The following is a 14,386-nucleotide window of genomic DNA, read 5'->3' as shown; positions in this document are numbered from 1 at the left end:
TGTCATCGGCTAACCACATCAAAGACTCTGTGAGTTATCCTTAGGATTTAAAATCTATCCTAACTGTAAAAAGGAATTTCACCATAAATAAAAATTAACCACAATGGTCAGCTAGCTCCACAGCAACAGTGGTTATAAGCTAGTGCCGTCACCTAGCTGGTTGATGCCAGATGCAGAACCAGGTTTTCTGGTATGTACCATGGGCAATTAATTAAAGACTTTACCTATATGTGTTTTCAGTTATTTGTTCTTAATGGGTAGAGACAAAGGCTTTGCAACAAACAATTTTAGGGGATGCCATTTATAAATTAATATGTATGACTGCTTATGGAGTTGTGTGCTCCAGCAGCTCTGTAGAGAATTCTTTCCCCTTTTGTTAACATCCTTTACATTATGGAGTCTAAAATGGGCATTATTGGCCATGATTTCAGGCCATAATTGGCTAGGAAGAGGCAAATAAAATGTGGCATAATTTGGGGTTCTGGTCTTAACCTCTTCACTACTATTAATAGTTGTGACATCTTAAAAGTCATATCCTCTCTGACCTTCGTCCATAAGAGAGAGAAATACAGATGGTTTTTGGCAAAACTGAATGTAAAACCTATTAACTATAACATGGTTATCAGTGTATGTGTATATATGTTTGGGTGAGGAGGTGGGGAGAATTTGCCTTCATTTGAGCAATTCAAGACCCAGCCTATGAGGCTCAAAGGCCCTTCCCCAACTTTGCAGTAGAATAACTGGAACTTCTTTCCCTTGTATGATATTAACTGGAGAATAAAGATTCTGATCTGAAAGTAGATTACTCTTCATCATAAATGTCTTTGAGCTGAGATTAAGGAATTAGTCTTGGAGAATGGGATCTTACTTGCTTTTTACGATCATTATTAAATCATAACTGATAAGTTAAAGCCCATAGAAGGTCTCTGTTTTCATATGGAACAACTCAAAAATAGTTAAATAGCTTCACCAAGGTCATATGAGTCACAGATTAAGTAGAAAGTAGGACAACTCCAAACTACCTCTTCAGTACTCTGCCCAACACACAAATACTAATTGCATCACTAGAAAATTTCTGTATGTAGGTATCATTGATCATCAGGGAGTTTTGGCCTGCTTGGGAAATTATTAGCTCAGAGTAGGAGGCCTGGTTGCTGATTAAACAGAGCTTCCACTAGTTAGTGTTAGGGGACATGGGGATAGATCCACAGAAGTGAGGCAACGACCAGCAATTAAAGAATGTGCAAGGAGGTGCTGTTAAACAAGACAAACAGCATGTACTTGTTTCTGGAGATTTAAAAAACATTACAGTGTTGCAGGGAGACTGCAACTTATTTACTACTCAGAGACAACTTGGAAAGAAAATTTTGTTCAGCCACACTAGCGATAAACACCAGGGCAAAGTGTTGATTAATCACAAGGGAAAGGTGGAGGGGCCAGACACTTAACTGATTTATCGTTGATGCATTATTGTCTTGTTTTAATGAAATTCTCTCAAACTTTTAGCTCTTCCTGGGCACTTTAGACTAGAGCCTAATTATTGGATATCTTAAAAACATACTATGGTCACTGTAGCAGGTTATTTTCGTTAAAATCTTTACATCTCTCAACTCCCAGAATCCGGGTCAAGTCTGTGGTCCCCTGATCCACAAGCCTATAACCCAACCAGAAGAATTTACAACTCACTGAGCTTTCTATTCACAGACTCTCAAGTGAGTTCATCCTCATTTCTCCATGCTAGATGGCAGAGAGCTTGAATCCCACCAATGATATGGGACTTAACTACTTCCATCTTTGGATGCCTATCTATAATTTTGCAAACCTTCCTGAAAGCAATGTTACTGCTGCAAATTGTGAGAACTGGTGGAAACAATTTCTGATGCACCCTTTGTGGTTCGGCCTTAGAGTCACAAATTCTCCTTATTGCATTGTTACCAAGTCCATCAAAGTGGCCATGTGTATCTGCTTAAGGAGTTAATGGTAAAATTCATTTCTAAAGGAAAATATAGTGGCATTACTAAGAGTGACTGACTGACAAAGGATATTGTGGTCTGGGTGGAAGATGAGTATACAAGAGCTGATTCTGGGGTGGTTTTGAGGTTATATATAAAGCCCAGATGATGCTTCCTGTGTCAAGACTTCTAACAGTATTTAGGTTTCAAGCCTTGGAAAGGATATCTTCACTTAGAAGATCTGATGTCTCCTCAAAGATGGTTTTCATACTGTCATCTCCAGTCAAGCCACCCTAAATACAAATACATAAAATACTAAACTTATGAGAATTAGGTTACAGCTTAGCACAGTGTTTGATATCAGAGGTAAGAACTTAATAGAACTGAAAGAACCCTTCAGAGGCAGTTGTCTGCTTCCTACACTCTGATCTGATTTTCCATTTTCCAAGTCAATGGGTGGTGACACAGGAGATGATCCTCCCCTAAATCATTGATTTTTCCCTTAACATTTGAAGGTGTTTATAAATGATAAGGGGACCAAAAGGAGACAAGCAAGTGAATGATAAAGTATGAGAAGATAGCAAAATACCCCACCACCTGGAAAACTCCGAACTAGTTATTTCCTTCAAGGGTCACACCGCACTCAGAATAGTCTGCTTGGGGCTGCTCTACGGCTTTCATTAGATTATTTACAAAAGCAGAGCTAATCTGGATGATATCTTTATCTTTAGACTTTCTTGCCAAATAATGGGCTTTTCAGCCCTAGTCTTCCAGCAGTGATAGCAAGATAAGAAAAATAGCTTCCTGAGATAAGCAAAGAACTCAGCTGGTGGAGGAAATGATTTGAAGCGGCTTGGAGAAGAAATACTTTAGGGTTTGGGTCAATTCTTAGGATTCAGAGTCCAATGGAATTAATGGAGCCTGAACCAGGGCTGTTCTACCTTATGAGAGCTTTAAGACTACAACTGCAACATATATATATATATATATATATTCCTCCCTGGCTAGCTTTCTTTCCTATAAAAAGGGAAAGTAAAACCAACGATTATTTCTCCAGAAGCCACTATCTTAAAGAACCAGAGGCCTATAGTGTCTGGCCTAGAGAAACAATCCAGATTTTAGCCTTTAGGGGCTCCTTAAGCCCTGGGGGGGAGGGGGGTGTGTGGCTCAAGCAGTTGGGCACTAGCCTCCCACATGGAAGGACCAGGTTTGATTCCTGGTGCCTCCTAAAGAAGACAAACACAACAAGTAGACAATGAGCAAAGACAAGGATTCCTGGTGCCTCCTGAAGAAGACAAACACAACAAGTAGACAATGAGCAAAGACAAGGAGCAGAGGAGGCAAAAATAGCAAGGAAGCTGATGAGGGAGCCATGGGGGGCGGGGTGGGCAGTGGTTAAAAAAAAAAAGCAAAAAACCTAGAGGTTTTAAAAACCACTGCACTGTTTCCCATTTTGCAATCAGTTCTGAATGGTTCTAGGCATATATGGGGAAACCTAAATAACTGCAATCCCCACTGTACCAGATTCTGTGAGGATGGCCAGATATAGCTCTACCTCACCAAGTCTTACACCAAAGATGTTCAAAGTAGAACAGCTTCACCTAGATTTCCTTTTTATTTCTCCTGTTCAGAAATGGGGATAGAATGAAAGATGAGGAGTGGGAGGAGGAGTAAGAAACGGGAAGGTGGGAGAGGCTTTTTTACAGTAGGATAAGATGCCTTAAGCAGTTACGTATTATTTATATTTCATTTTAATCTTGCAGTTAGTTCAGTGTTTCTTATTTGACCTAGGAGAACAAAGTAGGGTTATGACTGTCCCAACTAAAACCATGGCCCCAGGAATACCTCATATCAAGCCTTAGTTTGCAGCTTTTGATAAACATTTCTCTTCCTTAAAATGGCTTTGCTGTTTGTGAGGCTTGGGTGCAGGTGCCTATCTAAACAAGTGCTCTCTTTCTCAATGGCAAATTAAAATAAAATTTCAGGGCAAAGCTTCTGAACCTTAGCAACACATGGTACTCGATGTCCTCCTGTATTGTTTAATGGCCTAATCTAAACCATGATGTGTGGATCAATCTGTACACTATGCCTTCTTTCATACTAGTCTACAGCATTATTCCCCATAAAACCAAACACCCACTCAGTCACCGACTGGCCAGATCCAGGAAGAAGCTTCTCTGCTAATCTATGTAGATGGCCTTTGGAATCACTGAGCAGACAAAGCATGGTAATGTAAAATATTCATAAATAACCAAGTTGGCCTTAGTCAACCTCTTGGTGCTTTTGTTTTCTCTGGTCCCAGATGTCCCTCCTGGCTCTGAAAATGGAGAGCCTAGTAGTATTTATTGTCAGAAAAGACAGCAACTAACAAGAAACACCTGTATTACAAGGGTTGTACCGAGTTAGAGAAAGCCCATACCGGAGTAGAAAAATAGCTCTGGCTGGGCTTTCTGGAATAATCCCCTGAAATGGTACCGGAAGAAACACCTAGAGTATCTGATAGTCTGGTTAATTGAGCCACGATCCTAGCAGGGTCCTACATGAGAGGACCTCCTGTTCCTAAAATCATCCTGGGATCTCTCCAGTGAGGCTCAAGGTCCTAGGCTAAAGGTCAGATGGGCCTTCCCAACCAAGGCTTGTGGAGCTCCTCTGAAAGCTTGGGCAGCGATATTCCAAAGTGTCTCCCTCCCATGCCAGCCCTCCCCACCCAGGCTCAGCACTGCCTGCACTGCCACCTTTCTCACTCACACAAGACTGAAACAGCCAAGCCACTCTCTGAGCTGTGTCCCCAGCTGCCGAGGGACACAGTGAGAGCAGAGCACCACGACCACAGAAAGAAGTGAAGGAAGTGGGACCAAGACACAAACATCCTGTCCTCACTGCATCGAGTGGCTCCAGCTTGAGAATCGGGATCACAGAACTGTCCAAAGATGCATAAATTCGTATTTCCTGTTATTAAGGCCATGGATTTAAACCATGCTACTCTTTGGTTTAGGAGGTCAGTGACAGGAGACAGTGACTGGGAATGCCCCACTACTGACCAGAATGAGTAGGGATGTGTTGAGCAGATCCTGGCAGGAGTTCTGCTCGGGATAAAGTCGGCATCAGCTAGCTGGAACTTGCATCCGTTTCCAGATTAGTTTAGGAGAGAAGGGGCTAAATGAGGCACAAAGAAATGGAGCTGTCTGCCCCAGTCAGTCCTCCCATCTTTATGGGACTTGCTGCTACCCAGCTGTGTTCTTTGCAGGACTGTGGTGCTCAGGCCAGGTCTCACCTGGTATATGATCGCTTCCAGCTAAAGATCTCCTCCAGACTGGAAGAGGGAGAAACCTCCCGTTTCTGCAGGGCTCCCCACCGACGCCGGCCCCCGAGGAACGAAGCTCGGCGCCTGCTCAGCCCTTTCATCCTCTCTTCTGTCCGGAAGAACTCAGTCAAGGCCCAGAAGTTCTCCAAGATGACCTCATGGCTCCAGGCTGGCAAGGGCTCCTGGCGCAGGAAGCCGCAGTGGCCTCCGTGGCGACTGAGAAGGAGGAAGAAGTAAGGGTTGCTGTGGAAGAGTTCCGTAGGCAGAGTGTGGTCCGGGGGCCCACACAGAGGGTCGTCAGCACTGCAGATACACAGCACAGGCACGGCTGCCTCGTCCACATCCCGGAGGGGGTCGTTGCGGTCCCAGTAGGTATCCCAGCTGATGGGGAAACTCTTGGTGTGGCAGAAGAGGGTCTCCTCAAACTCTCGCAGGGAGCGGCTCCTGAACAGTTTGTCTGTGTCCACTGTGTCCTCCAGGGCCGTGGCATACCTGGCAGCAAGAGGTTGAATGGGAAGGTCGGAAAGGGAGGGAAGAATGTGAGAACAAACTGACAGCAGAAGTTACAGAGCGGCAGCCCTCAGGATAATCTGATTCCGGCCATGTATGCTTTCTTTAGCCAGACAGTATTAGAAAAAGCTTCCATTCCGTTGTCATCATTTAAAATCAGGAGGGGGTGGGGGTGGGGGGTATGTGGGGACCTCGTATTTTTTTAATGTAACATTTAAAAAATAAAGACAAAAAAATAGATTATTCATAAAATACGTTAGATTAAAAAAAAATCAGGAGACTTCACATAAAATGCAACTGTCTGGCTTCTCTAGGAAATGGGATGACATGGCAAGAGTCGGGGTGCTCCCTCCCTCCAATGTCACAGTCCCCACCAGGCCTGTCATCGTGGATGGCATTGCCCGCCCAGGCCTAGGGCAGCATTTAACTTTACAGTCACTGAGCTACAGGGCAGCTTTCCTCTGGAACCTACTTCTGACCCTCTGTTGGAAACTTACCATTGAACTGTCACCTTCTGATCCCTCCTAGAGGAATTCACGGGCTCAGATTATCCAAACCAGCAGGTGACAACCCTTCTCTCTCCCATCCTCACTAATCACTCACATTTGACTTTGGGCTGAATTAGTGGATTTTTTTTTTTAGAGATATTACACTGTCCCAGTGGTGACAAATGACTTCATCTGTGAGGCAGGTGTTCCTGGCAAGTACTGGGTGGCACAAGAAGAGGCTGGGAATATAATTAAATTACAGGGTGAGTTTACAATTGGAGACCTGAGAGAAACTGCTTTAGGGAAGAGGGACCTCGTTGCTGATTCCAGTTCCCCGAAGGTGGCCTGGCACCCTGATGGGCAGCTCAGGCCTTTGCGTGATCAATCCAGACTCTCAGTTGAATTTGGATGTGTATCTCCTGCAAACATAGGCTTACCCTGGGTTTTCAATCCCAAACTTTCTTAGGCACTTCCTAAAGGCCTGGGTTTCTTCTCTATTTCCCTTACCCTGACCTCTGGCTGCTGCCCAGTGTCATCACTGGTGGTGGTCATTTTGGAATGGAAACTATGGTAATTAAGCCATACGAGAACACCCACTGGACCCCTGCACTGAGTGGGCACTGGGTTGTCATGACCGTGCTTCCTCTCTATTGTAGAGCTCAGGGTTTGACCTCAAAACAGGAGGCAAAGTGAGGAAAGGAAAGAGAGAAATCAAAATCGTCACCATTTATTGAGCACCTACCCAGTGCCAGGCCCTTCACTTTTCTGATTTAATGCACATGGTCACCCCAGAAAGCGGTTATTATCCTCTCCAGTTAACCAAAAGAGGGAAGTGGGCTCAAAAGCAGGTCTGACCACATGCTAGGTCTTTCTGCTACACCCACAGTGGTCATAATGTCTTCGACCTCATTCTGCCATCTCCTAGGCAAGCAACAGTGCAGCCGTGCAGGCTGAGGCCCAGGAGCTGTGGTGCCAGGCCCTCTCGGGGGGCAGCCTCACCTGTCTACTGGTAGATTCTCCTCTTTTTGGTACCATATTTTTCTAAAAAATATTTGTCAATTCAATTTGAATATATGTCTAGGAATACTTAAACCATTTGTCAGATCTAAAGAATTATAAAAAACCAAATGCCACCATATTTCTGATACCTGTCACCTCTGTAGTCTCAGGACTACAGAAAGCACTCTGGACATATCATCGGTTGTAATTGCTTCACTCTCTGCTGATGCAAGCTTTGGACTAAGTGGGAAATGTCAGGTGCCTCTGCCGGCAGTGGTCAGGTGCTCACGTTGCTAGGACACTGGGGCTGAGATGAGGGGCCCAGCGCCCCGTTGTTCCTGCTTTTGCACGAAGTGGCTGGGTCCACCTATGGCTTTTAAAGCTGCTTTCCTGGTTTTGTCTAGACTAAGAGTTTGGACGACTCTAGAAAGTCTGTGTGTGGAACTTTGCCCAAACTGGTCTAAATGTATTTGCCTCAATACCAGGCAGAACTACTCTGTCAGCTCAAGCCCTCTATTCCCTCCCGGCCACGAGCGCGGCCTGCTACGCACCTACTGACCGCGATCTTCTGATGGAGCAGAAAGCCGCGCTCGTAGAGCCAGGGCAGGCCGGCCTCGAACCACTCGCGGCAGCGGAGCACCGGCGAGATGCAGGCGGCGCCCGTCACGTAGCTCGAGGAGCCGCACTCGCCCAAGTAGGAGAGCAGCAGCGCGGAGCCCGAGCCCTCGCTCACCGCGAACAGCCGGGCCGCGGGGTGTCGGAAGCGAATATAAGTGACTGCCTCCTTGAGGTCGGACGGGTCCCCAAAAGGCTGCAGTCGGGGGCTAACCAGCGGGCAGCCGTGGTGGCCGCGGCGGTGGAAGATGACCGGGTAGTAGCCGCGCTCCAGGGCGAGCAGGCAGAGGTCCAGCACGTTGCGGGTGAGGCGCCCCCACGCATTGGGGATCACCAGCAGCACTGCCGGAAGGCCCCCCGCGTTGGTGATCCGACGGCCCCGGGCGCAAGGTCCCACGACCCAGTCCAGGGCCACCAGCCCGTCGTCCGCCAACTGCAGGTACTCTCGGGCCAGCTCAGGCCCCGGCCTCACGGGCAGGACGAAGTGGCAGAGGGTCTGCAGGTGGGGCCCCGAGAGCCAGGGGCGCGGGCCCGGCTCCAGCGCCGCCGAGCGTCGCAGGGTACGCAGCAGGCACTGGGCCAGCGCCGACCGCTTGCAGATGAGACGGCACCCGCCGGGCAGCGGCTCCCGCCCGTCGCAGAACTGGTCTGCGGGGCCGCCACCGTCCACCTCCTCGTCGTCATGCTGGCCCCGGGCCTCCGGCAGGGTCCTCGCTCTGACCCTGCGCCTGCCGAAGCGCCGCAGCCGCGGGGCCAGCAGGCCTAGCAGGGCGAGCGCGGCCAAAAGCAGGGCGAGGGCGGTGCCCCACGGTGGCATGGCGGGGCAGGAGAGCCCCCGCGGGCGGCGGGCGGCGGGGCGTCCCTTCGGAGAGCTCCCCGCTCTGCCCGCGACTTCGCCCGGCCGCCGGCGGCCGCCCTCGGCCCGCCCGCGCTGGGGGGCGCGCTCCGGATTGGCCGCGGCTCCGCACAGGCAGCCAGTTCGCGCTCAGTTCCCCTCGCCCGGCCCGCACCCCCGCCCCGCACTCCCGCCCCCGGCCCTTTGTACAGCGATTGCGACAAGCAGGAGCAGAGGGTGAAAGGAGCAGGGGTAACAGACTGGGAGCGGGGACGCGCCCGCGAGCCGGAAGGGAGTGGGGAGGGCAGCGAGCCGAGGGGAGGGGTGCTGGAGGCAGAGAAGTGCGGAGGCTCCGGGGGCCGGGGTGAGCATCAGAGTTCGCCCACTCCCGCCCCTCCGCCCCGCGCGGTCCTGGAGGCGGGGCCGTGCGGGCAGAGAGAGTCTGGCTGCGGGGGAGACCCTGGGTGGCTGCGCCCAGAGGGGCCGCTGTCGATTAGCAGAAGGGAGAAGTGAATAAACCGCAGCTCCGGGCGCGGGTTCGGGGCTCCCGCCAGGGCACTGTCACTGCAGCCCCAGCCGGGGCCGCGCTCTCTGACCTCGGCGTTTGTCTCCGCCCCGCGGGCTCCCGCAACTGCGCAATAACCCGGCCGGGTGGGGGCCCGGTTCCTGGCCGCGGAGGGCAGCCGCCCGGCCCCGACGGCGGCTTTGCTCCGGGGCGGGGGCGAGCTCACTCTCTTGTCTGGCCGACGCCCCTGTAAGCGTGGGACTCCCCGAGGAGTCTCTGCTTCAGAAAGAGGGAGCCCTCAGCGCCCCGCAGGAAGGAGTCCCCAGAAGACACGGGGGAAAGGACGCGCTCAGGAGTGCCGCAGGGAGGATGCCTGCCGCGCGCGCAGGGGCAGAGGCGGGGCGGACTGGAGTCTACTTCAGCTCGGCACTGGCATTTCCTGGGGGTGGGGGCCCAGGGACCCCCGTCTAGATAGGGAACGTCTGCAGGAACACTGTCGCTCTGTTCCCAAGTTTTGAGCTGGGCATCTCAACCCTCACTCTCCACCCGCGTTCCCGTCTTTCCTCAGAATTCTGAGCCAGGCCAGGGAAAAGGGCGCCCGGGGCGAGCGCAGAAGAGCCGACGCCCCGCTGCAGGGCGACCCCACCGCCCTCCACTCTTCCAGTTGCGGGTCGCATGGACTAGTGTGAAGCGGATTTAAAGCGGGAGCGTGTCGTCTCGCCCGCCTGGGCCACAGGGATCCCTTTTCCCGCCTTTCACTCCAGTCCGGGATCCCATCGAGGCGCCGAAGCTGCGCCCTGCAGCCCGCGGGGATAAACTGGGACGAATGCCGGGACTAGGAAGGCCGTCTCGCCAGTCCTCCCGCGCGCTGCGCGGGGCCCAGCGCCCTCCCCAAACTTTTCCGGCTTTGCGTTTAGAACGCGTGCGCGCGCGGCCCGCCGCCGTGGGCGGGCACCGGGGCGGGGCGGGGGCGCGCGGGCTGGGAGGCGGGGCGGGGGCGCGCGGGCTGGGAGGCGGGGCGGCGCGCGCGGGCCCGGGCTCTACGTGGGCGCGCGGCGCCTCGGCGGGGCGGCGCGCGCTCTCTCGCTCGAGGGGCGGTGGGCCCGCCCGGGGCGGGCTGGGATGGCGTCTCCTCCGCCTACCGCCCCGCTGCTTCTCCTGGCCGCCCTGGTGGGGCTCCTGGGTGCCAGTGAGGTAAGGCGACCCGCTCCCGAGAGGGCTTCGGCCTGGATCTCAAAGTGCGCCTCGCCCAAAGTTTTTCTTGGAAGGACTGGCGCGCCGGGAGGAGACGTGGAGCCCCGCCCCGGCGGGCTGGACCCGGGGAGGGAGCGGGCGGGAGCCTCGCGGAGCAGCGCCCCAGCCCTGCGCCTTGGACCCACAGGTGGTGACTGGGCCGGCGGAGGAAGAGGCGGGTGCCCCTTGTCCCGAGGGCCCGTGGCCTCTGCCCTCACAGGTAGGAGTCCTGGAGGGCCATGGGGAAGGGGGCACGTGGGGCCTGTTGTCCCCTCCCCATCCCGCACACGGAGTCCCTCAGCTGCCCTAAGCGCTTTTCTCGTCCCATGAACAGGTGTCACCAAGAGTGACCTTCACGCGGATGAGCCCAGGTGAAGTAAGTACAAGCAGGGGCCCTGCCTTAGTGTCTGCACCTGGAGAAAGCCAGCTCCTTGCAGCCTTGCTCCCCCTGTTCTGCTCACAACTCCATTCCACATCGCTCTCCTTAGAGGCAGGCAGTGGCCCTGCCCTTCCCACTCCAGCACAAGACAGATGAGGTGGGCCTGTCCTTTGTATTGGTGTACCAGGGATGCTGTGAGGTGGCTGGCTGGTGAACAGGTGGCAGCAAGTGGAACAGTGAAGGTAGTAGAACAAAGCAATTCCAAGCCCCAACTCCAGCTGTGACTGGGAAGTCTCCTGATGGCTCTGGGCCTCAGTTTTCTGAGAGGATATTTATACTGTCCCCACTTGTGAGGATTAAAGGAATAGCGTGACAGCGTTCTGAAAAGTACAAAGCTGTATCGTGTGAGGAGTGTGCGTCAGGTTCCTAGGATCCCAAACTTGGTTGGCTACCTCCTTGTCTCCATTGCCAGTTGTTTGACAGCTTCCCTTTGCTGTCCTTTTTTTTTTCCTTTGAAATATCTAATTCTTTTGATCCTCTGTAATAGCTCCAGACCAAGAGATATTGCTTCATGCCACCTTCCTGATCCATTCTTCAAACAGCCCTTTCATCATGTCACTCCACTGTTCAGAACCCTGCCATAGTTCTCTTATTTCCTGCTTTATCCTGGCCATACTCCTCTGCCTGGCTTTTCAGGCTCTAGAGCAGGAGCTTCTTAACAAGGGGTCTGTGAGCTTGAACTGAAATTTTAAATAAACATTCTTGTGGGGATGTGTTGGTGCAGGTGTGATATAGTTATTAAGTCATACATGGTATAGTGTGGACTTAGTGAGGGGTCTGCAGTTTTCACCAGACTGGCAAAGGGGTCCATGGAACGAAAAAGGTTAAGAACCCCTGCTCTAGATAAGTAAGCCTTGGCTGACTGCTCCAGATCTTTGGTTCCTCCACAGTCGTGCTAGTCTCTCTACCTCGCACAGTGAGTGCCACGCTCATTCCTACTAGTTCCTTTTCCTCCACACCTGGCCTATTCTGATCTGAAGCACGCAGCTCCCACCCCTCCTGCCAGCCAGCCCCATCCATCCTCAAATTCCAGTCGAGGAGCCAGCACCCCTTGGCACCTCCGTTCACTTCAGCCCTTACTCATCACCTTCTTCCCTTAAATTCCTGCCATGTTTGTAGCCTGCCTCTCATGATTTAGCAACTAATCACTTTTGAGTTTTTTTTAGTTTGCTCATTCATTGCATTAGTTTTGTCTCCCTGAGTTTCCTATACGTTCCCTGCAAGCAGAGTCCGCGAGTTCTCCTTTGGCATCTCCTTCAGTATCTACATAGTGTGGAACACCAGGTCATCTCAATCAAAGAATAATTAATGATTGATGGAGTTTCCATCCTAGGATTGTGCACCTGCTGCCTGTGTGCTATTTGGATGCTCTTGGGAGTCTCCGTTTGCAGGACACATGAAGTCTAGATTGGGGATCTGTCGCCCATCGTTGCAGGTGCAGGGAATTACAGCCGAGTGTGTGGTCTGAGTCTGACAGGTTAGCCAGGTGTTCTGTCTTAGAAATTGTGAGCTTTGAGGGGGTGCCACTTGATGGAGAGTGGGGGAAGGAATGCTCAGAGGCAAGGAGTGCATGCCAGCACCAAGGGCCCTTTGCCCTTTCTTGAGCCCTTGAGGTTGGCAGGGCCATCCGGCTATGTTGGGAGTCCCTTTAAATTGTCCCCAAGGTTGGGAGAACTTAGGATTCTCGGGGAGGGACTTGGGCCAGGCTCAGTACTGCCGTGCCTTTCCTCCAGGCTGAGGATATCGGCTTCCTCTATCACCCTTGTGCCCACCCCTGGCTGAAGCTCCAGCTTGCCCTCCTGGCCCACATTTGTGTGGCCCAGCCTTCACTAGCCCCTGACTCCAGCCTCACCCAGGATCGGGTAAGTGGTTGGTGGAAGGCAGTTGTCTGGAACTGACAGAAGGCACAGCCTCGTGTGCATGACTGCAGGGAAGAATTCAGGGGCTTTCTCTTGCTTGCTCACTTCCGTCTCAGCTTTAACAGTTTCCTCCTTTCATAGCCCCTGGTGCTGACAGCATGGGGGGTAGTGCTGGAGATGGCCTGGATAGAGCCAGCCTGGGCTGTCCACTGGCTCAAGAGGCGGAGGCAGAGGAGGAGGAGAGCCCGGCTCCACTCTGACAGCCTTTCCAGGCCCTTTCCCTTGGTGTCAATCCCAGGAAGAGGGAGGCTGTGCCAAAGAGGGTGTGTGCAGGTGAGGGTTAGCTACTGGGCCCAGGCTGGGTGGGTGGGTGGGGGAACCATTGGGTTAACTGGGAGTGGGCAGGGAAGGATGACTGCTGCCTCTTTCCCCCTCAGGTCCCAGCTTTGCTCTTTCCTCAATGGATCTGGCGGCTGCTAGGTGCAAAGGTTGCATCTAGAAGGCTGAGGCAGTCCTCTCCAGGTGGTGCCAGGAGGCGAGGGCTGCGGGCTGCCCTGGGCCTCCAGCCCACCCCCTCAGCCCTGAGGCTTCCCTCTGCTTCCCCACGGAGCTGGCAGGCTAAGTCCACGTTGGACTTCCTGGGTGAGCAGGGTAATGTTCCATCAGTGCCCACTGCTCCCTTGCCACCTGGGGAGCCTGGAGGCAATGCCAGCGCCAGGACAGAGGCTCAGGCTAACAGACAAGGCAGCCCAGGGGGCTGTGCCTGTCCCAGCCAGGCTCCTCCAGCCCCTCGGGGGGCAGCGCCGCCTCGGGCAGCCCGGGGCCCCACCCCACGCACGGAGGAGGCCGCCTGGGCTGCCATGGCCCTGACCTTCCTGTTGGTGCTGCTCACCTTGGCCACGCTCTGCACACGCCTGCATCGAAACTTCCGACGCGGTGAGAGCATCTACTGGGGGCCCACATCAGAGAGCCAGGACACGGTGGCTGGTAAGCAGTTTTGCCCCCCTCTCCCCCCCCAGTCCCCACAGCCTCCCCTCCCTCCCAGACGGTGACCACCCCTCCCCCCCATCCGCCCCGCCCCCGCCCATAGCTGTGCTCAAGCGGAGGCTGCTGATGCCCCCACGCCGGGTCAAGCGCTCCCGCCGGAGGCCCCTCCTCCCACCCACTCCGGACAGCGACCCGGACAGGGACAGCTCTGACTGACCTCACCCCGGCCTGCCGCCGGTGCTGGCCGGCTCCTCCCGTTGGGAGGCCCGGACCTCTGCCACGTGGACTGCGCGGGGGCGCCCCCTGGTGGCCGGATGAGGCCAGCCTAAGTGTGGCAAAAGCGTTCTTTCTTGTTTTGGGGGGAGCCCTGAGGGGAGAGAAGGGGCCGTTTCCACCTCCCTTGCCCAACTCCCTGTATTTCTAATTAAATTATTTTAGTAGACTCTGGGGTTGAGCTTGAGCACCTGCCACACACAGACACACTCAGTCCAGTTGGCCATGTGGGGTTTTAAGAAAGAGGCTTAAAAATCAGACCTGGCACCGGCCAGCTTGGCCTTCCTTAGAGCCAGGATCTTAGAAGTGTGAGGAACTCCCCCTGCCAACATGCAGGGGCTGGGGTAGACACTGAAACACTATTTCCCAAGCTCCTACAAGACCAGT

General features: G+C 53.3%; 2 protein-coding genes across 3 annotated transcripts; one reads left to right on the top strand and one right to left on the bottom strand.

The window, feature by feature from the left end:
* Window positions 1-3,685: 3,685 nt before the first annotated feature.
* On the bottom strand, window positions 3,686-9,314 carry ABHD15 (abhydrolase domain containing 15). Its single transcript, XM_004454356.4, has 2 exons — window positions 7,805-9,314; window positions 3,686-5,748 (listed from the first exon to the last, which is right to left on the bottom strand). The coding sequence occupies exons 1-2, from the start codon at window positions 8,683-8,685 to the stop codon at window positions 5,223-5,225; spliced, it is 1,407 nt and encodes a 468-aa protein (XP_004454413.1). The 5' UTR covers window positions 8,686-9,314; the 3' UTR covers window positions 3,686-5,222.
* A 929-nt stretch (window positions 9,315-10,243) lies between these two features.
* TP53I13 (tumor protein p53 inducible protein 13) lies at window positions 10,244-14,168 on the top strand. 2 transcript variants are annotated; one of them, XM_058283127.2, is made up of 7 exons: window positions 10,245-10,402; window positions 10,590-10,661; window positions 10,776-10,817; window positions 12,614-12,742; window positions 12,881-13,072; window positions 13,177-13,726; window positions 13,830-14,168. In XM_058283127.2, the coding sequence occupies exons 1-7, from the start codon at window positions 10,331-10,333 to the stop codon at window positions 13,940-13,942; spliced, it is 1,170 nt and encodes a 389-aa protein (XP_058139110.1). In that variant the 5' UTR covers window positions 10,245-10,330; the 3' UTR covers window positions 13,943-14,168. The 2 variants fall into 2 exon arrangements, with proteins under 2 accessions (XP_058139112.1, XP_058139110.1); XM_058283129.2 differs by lacking the exon at window positions 12,614-12,742 and having other exon boundaries at window positions 10,244-10,402.
* Window positions 14,169-14,386: the final 218 nt, after the last annotated feature.

The sequence above is a fragment of the Dasypus novemcinctus genome, chromosome 21 (genome assembly GCF_030445035.2).
Source record: "Dasypus novemcinctus isolate mDasNov1 chromosome 21, mDasNov1.1.hap2, whole genome shotgun sequence".
NCBI classification, from domain to species: Eukaryota; Metazoa; Chordata; class Mammalia; order Cingulata; family Dasypodidae; genus Dasypus; species Dasypus novemcinctus.
This window is presented reverse-complemented; position numbering and strand designations above follow the sequence as displayed.

Bases quoted from the DNA above. Each gene is read 5' to 3' on its own strand.
- ABHD15 (XM_004454356.4), bottom strand. From the start codon at position 8,685: ATGCCACCGTGGGGCACCGCCCTCGCCCTGCTTTTGGCCGCGCTCGCC. The intron at 5,749-7,804 runs GTGCGTAGCAGG...TCTTGCTGCCAG, and splicing joins CAGAAGATCGCGGTCAGTAG to GTATGCCACGGCCCTGGAGG.
- TP53I13 (XM_058283127.2), top strand. From the start codon at position 10,331: ATGGCGTCTCCTCCGCCTACCGCCCCGCTGCTTCTCCTGGCCGCCCTG. The intron at 10,818-12,613 runs GTAAGTACAAGC...CCTTTCCTCCAG, and splicing joins CGCGGATGAGCCCAGGTGAA to GCTGAGGATATCGGCTTCCT. The intron at 13,727-13,829 runs GTAAGCAGTTTT...CCCCGCCCATAG, and splicing joins GAGCCAGGACACGGTGGCTG to CTGTGCTCAAGCGGAGGCTG.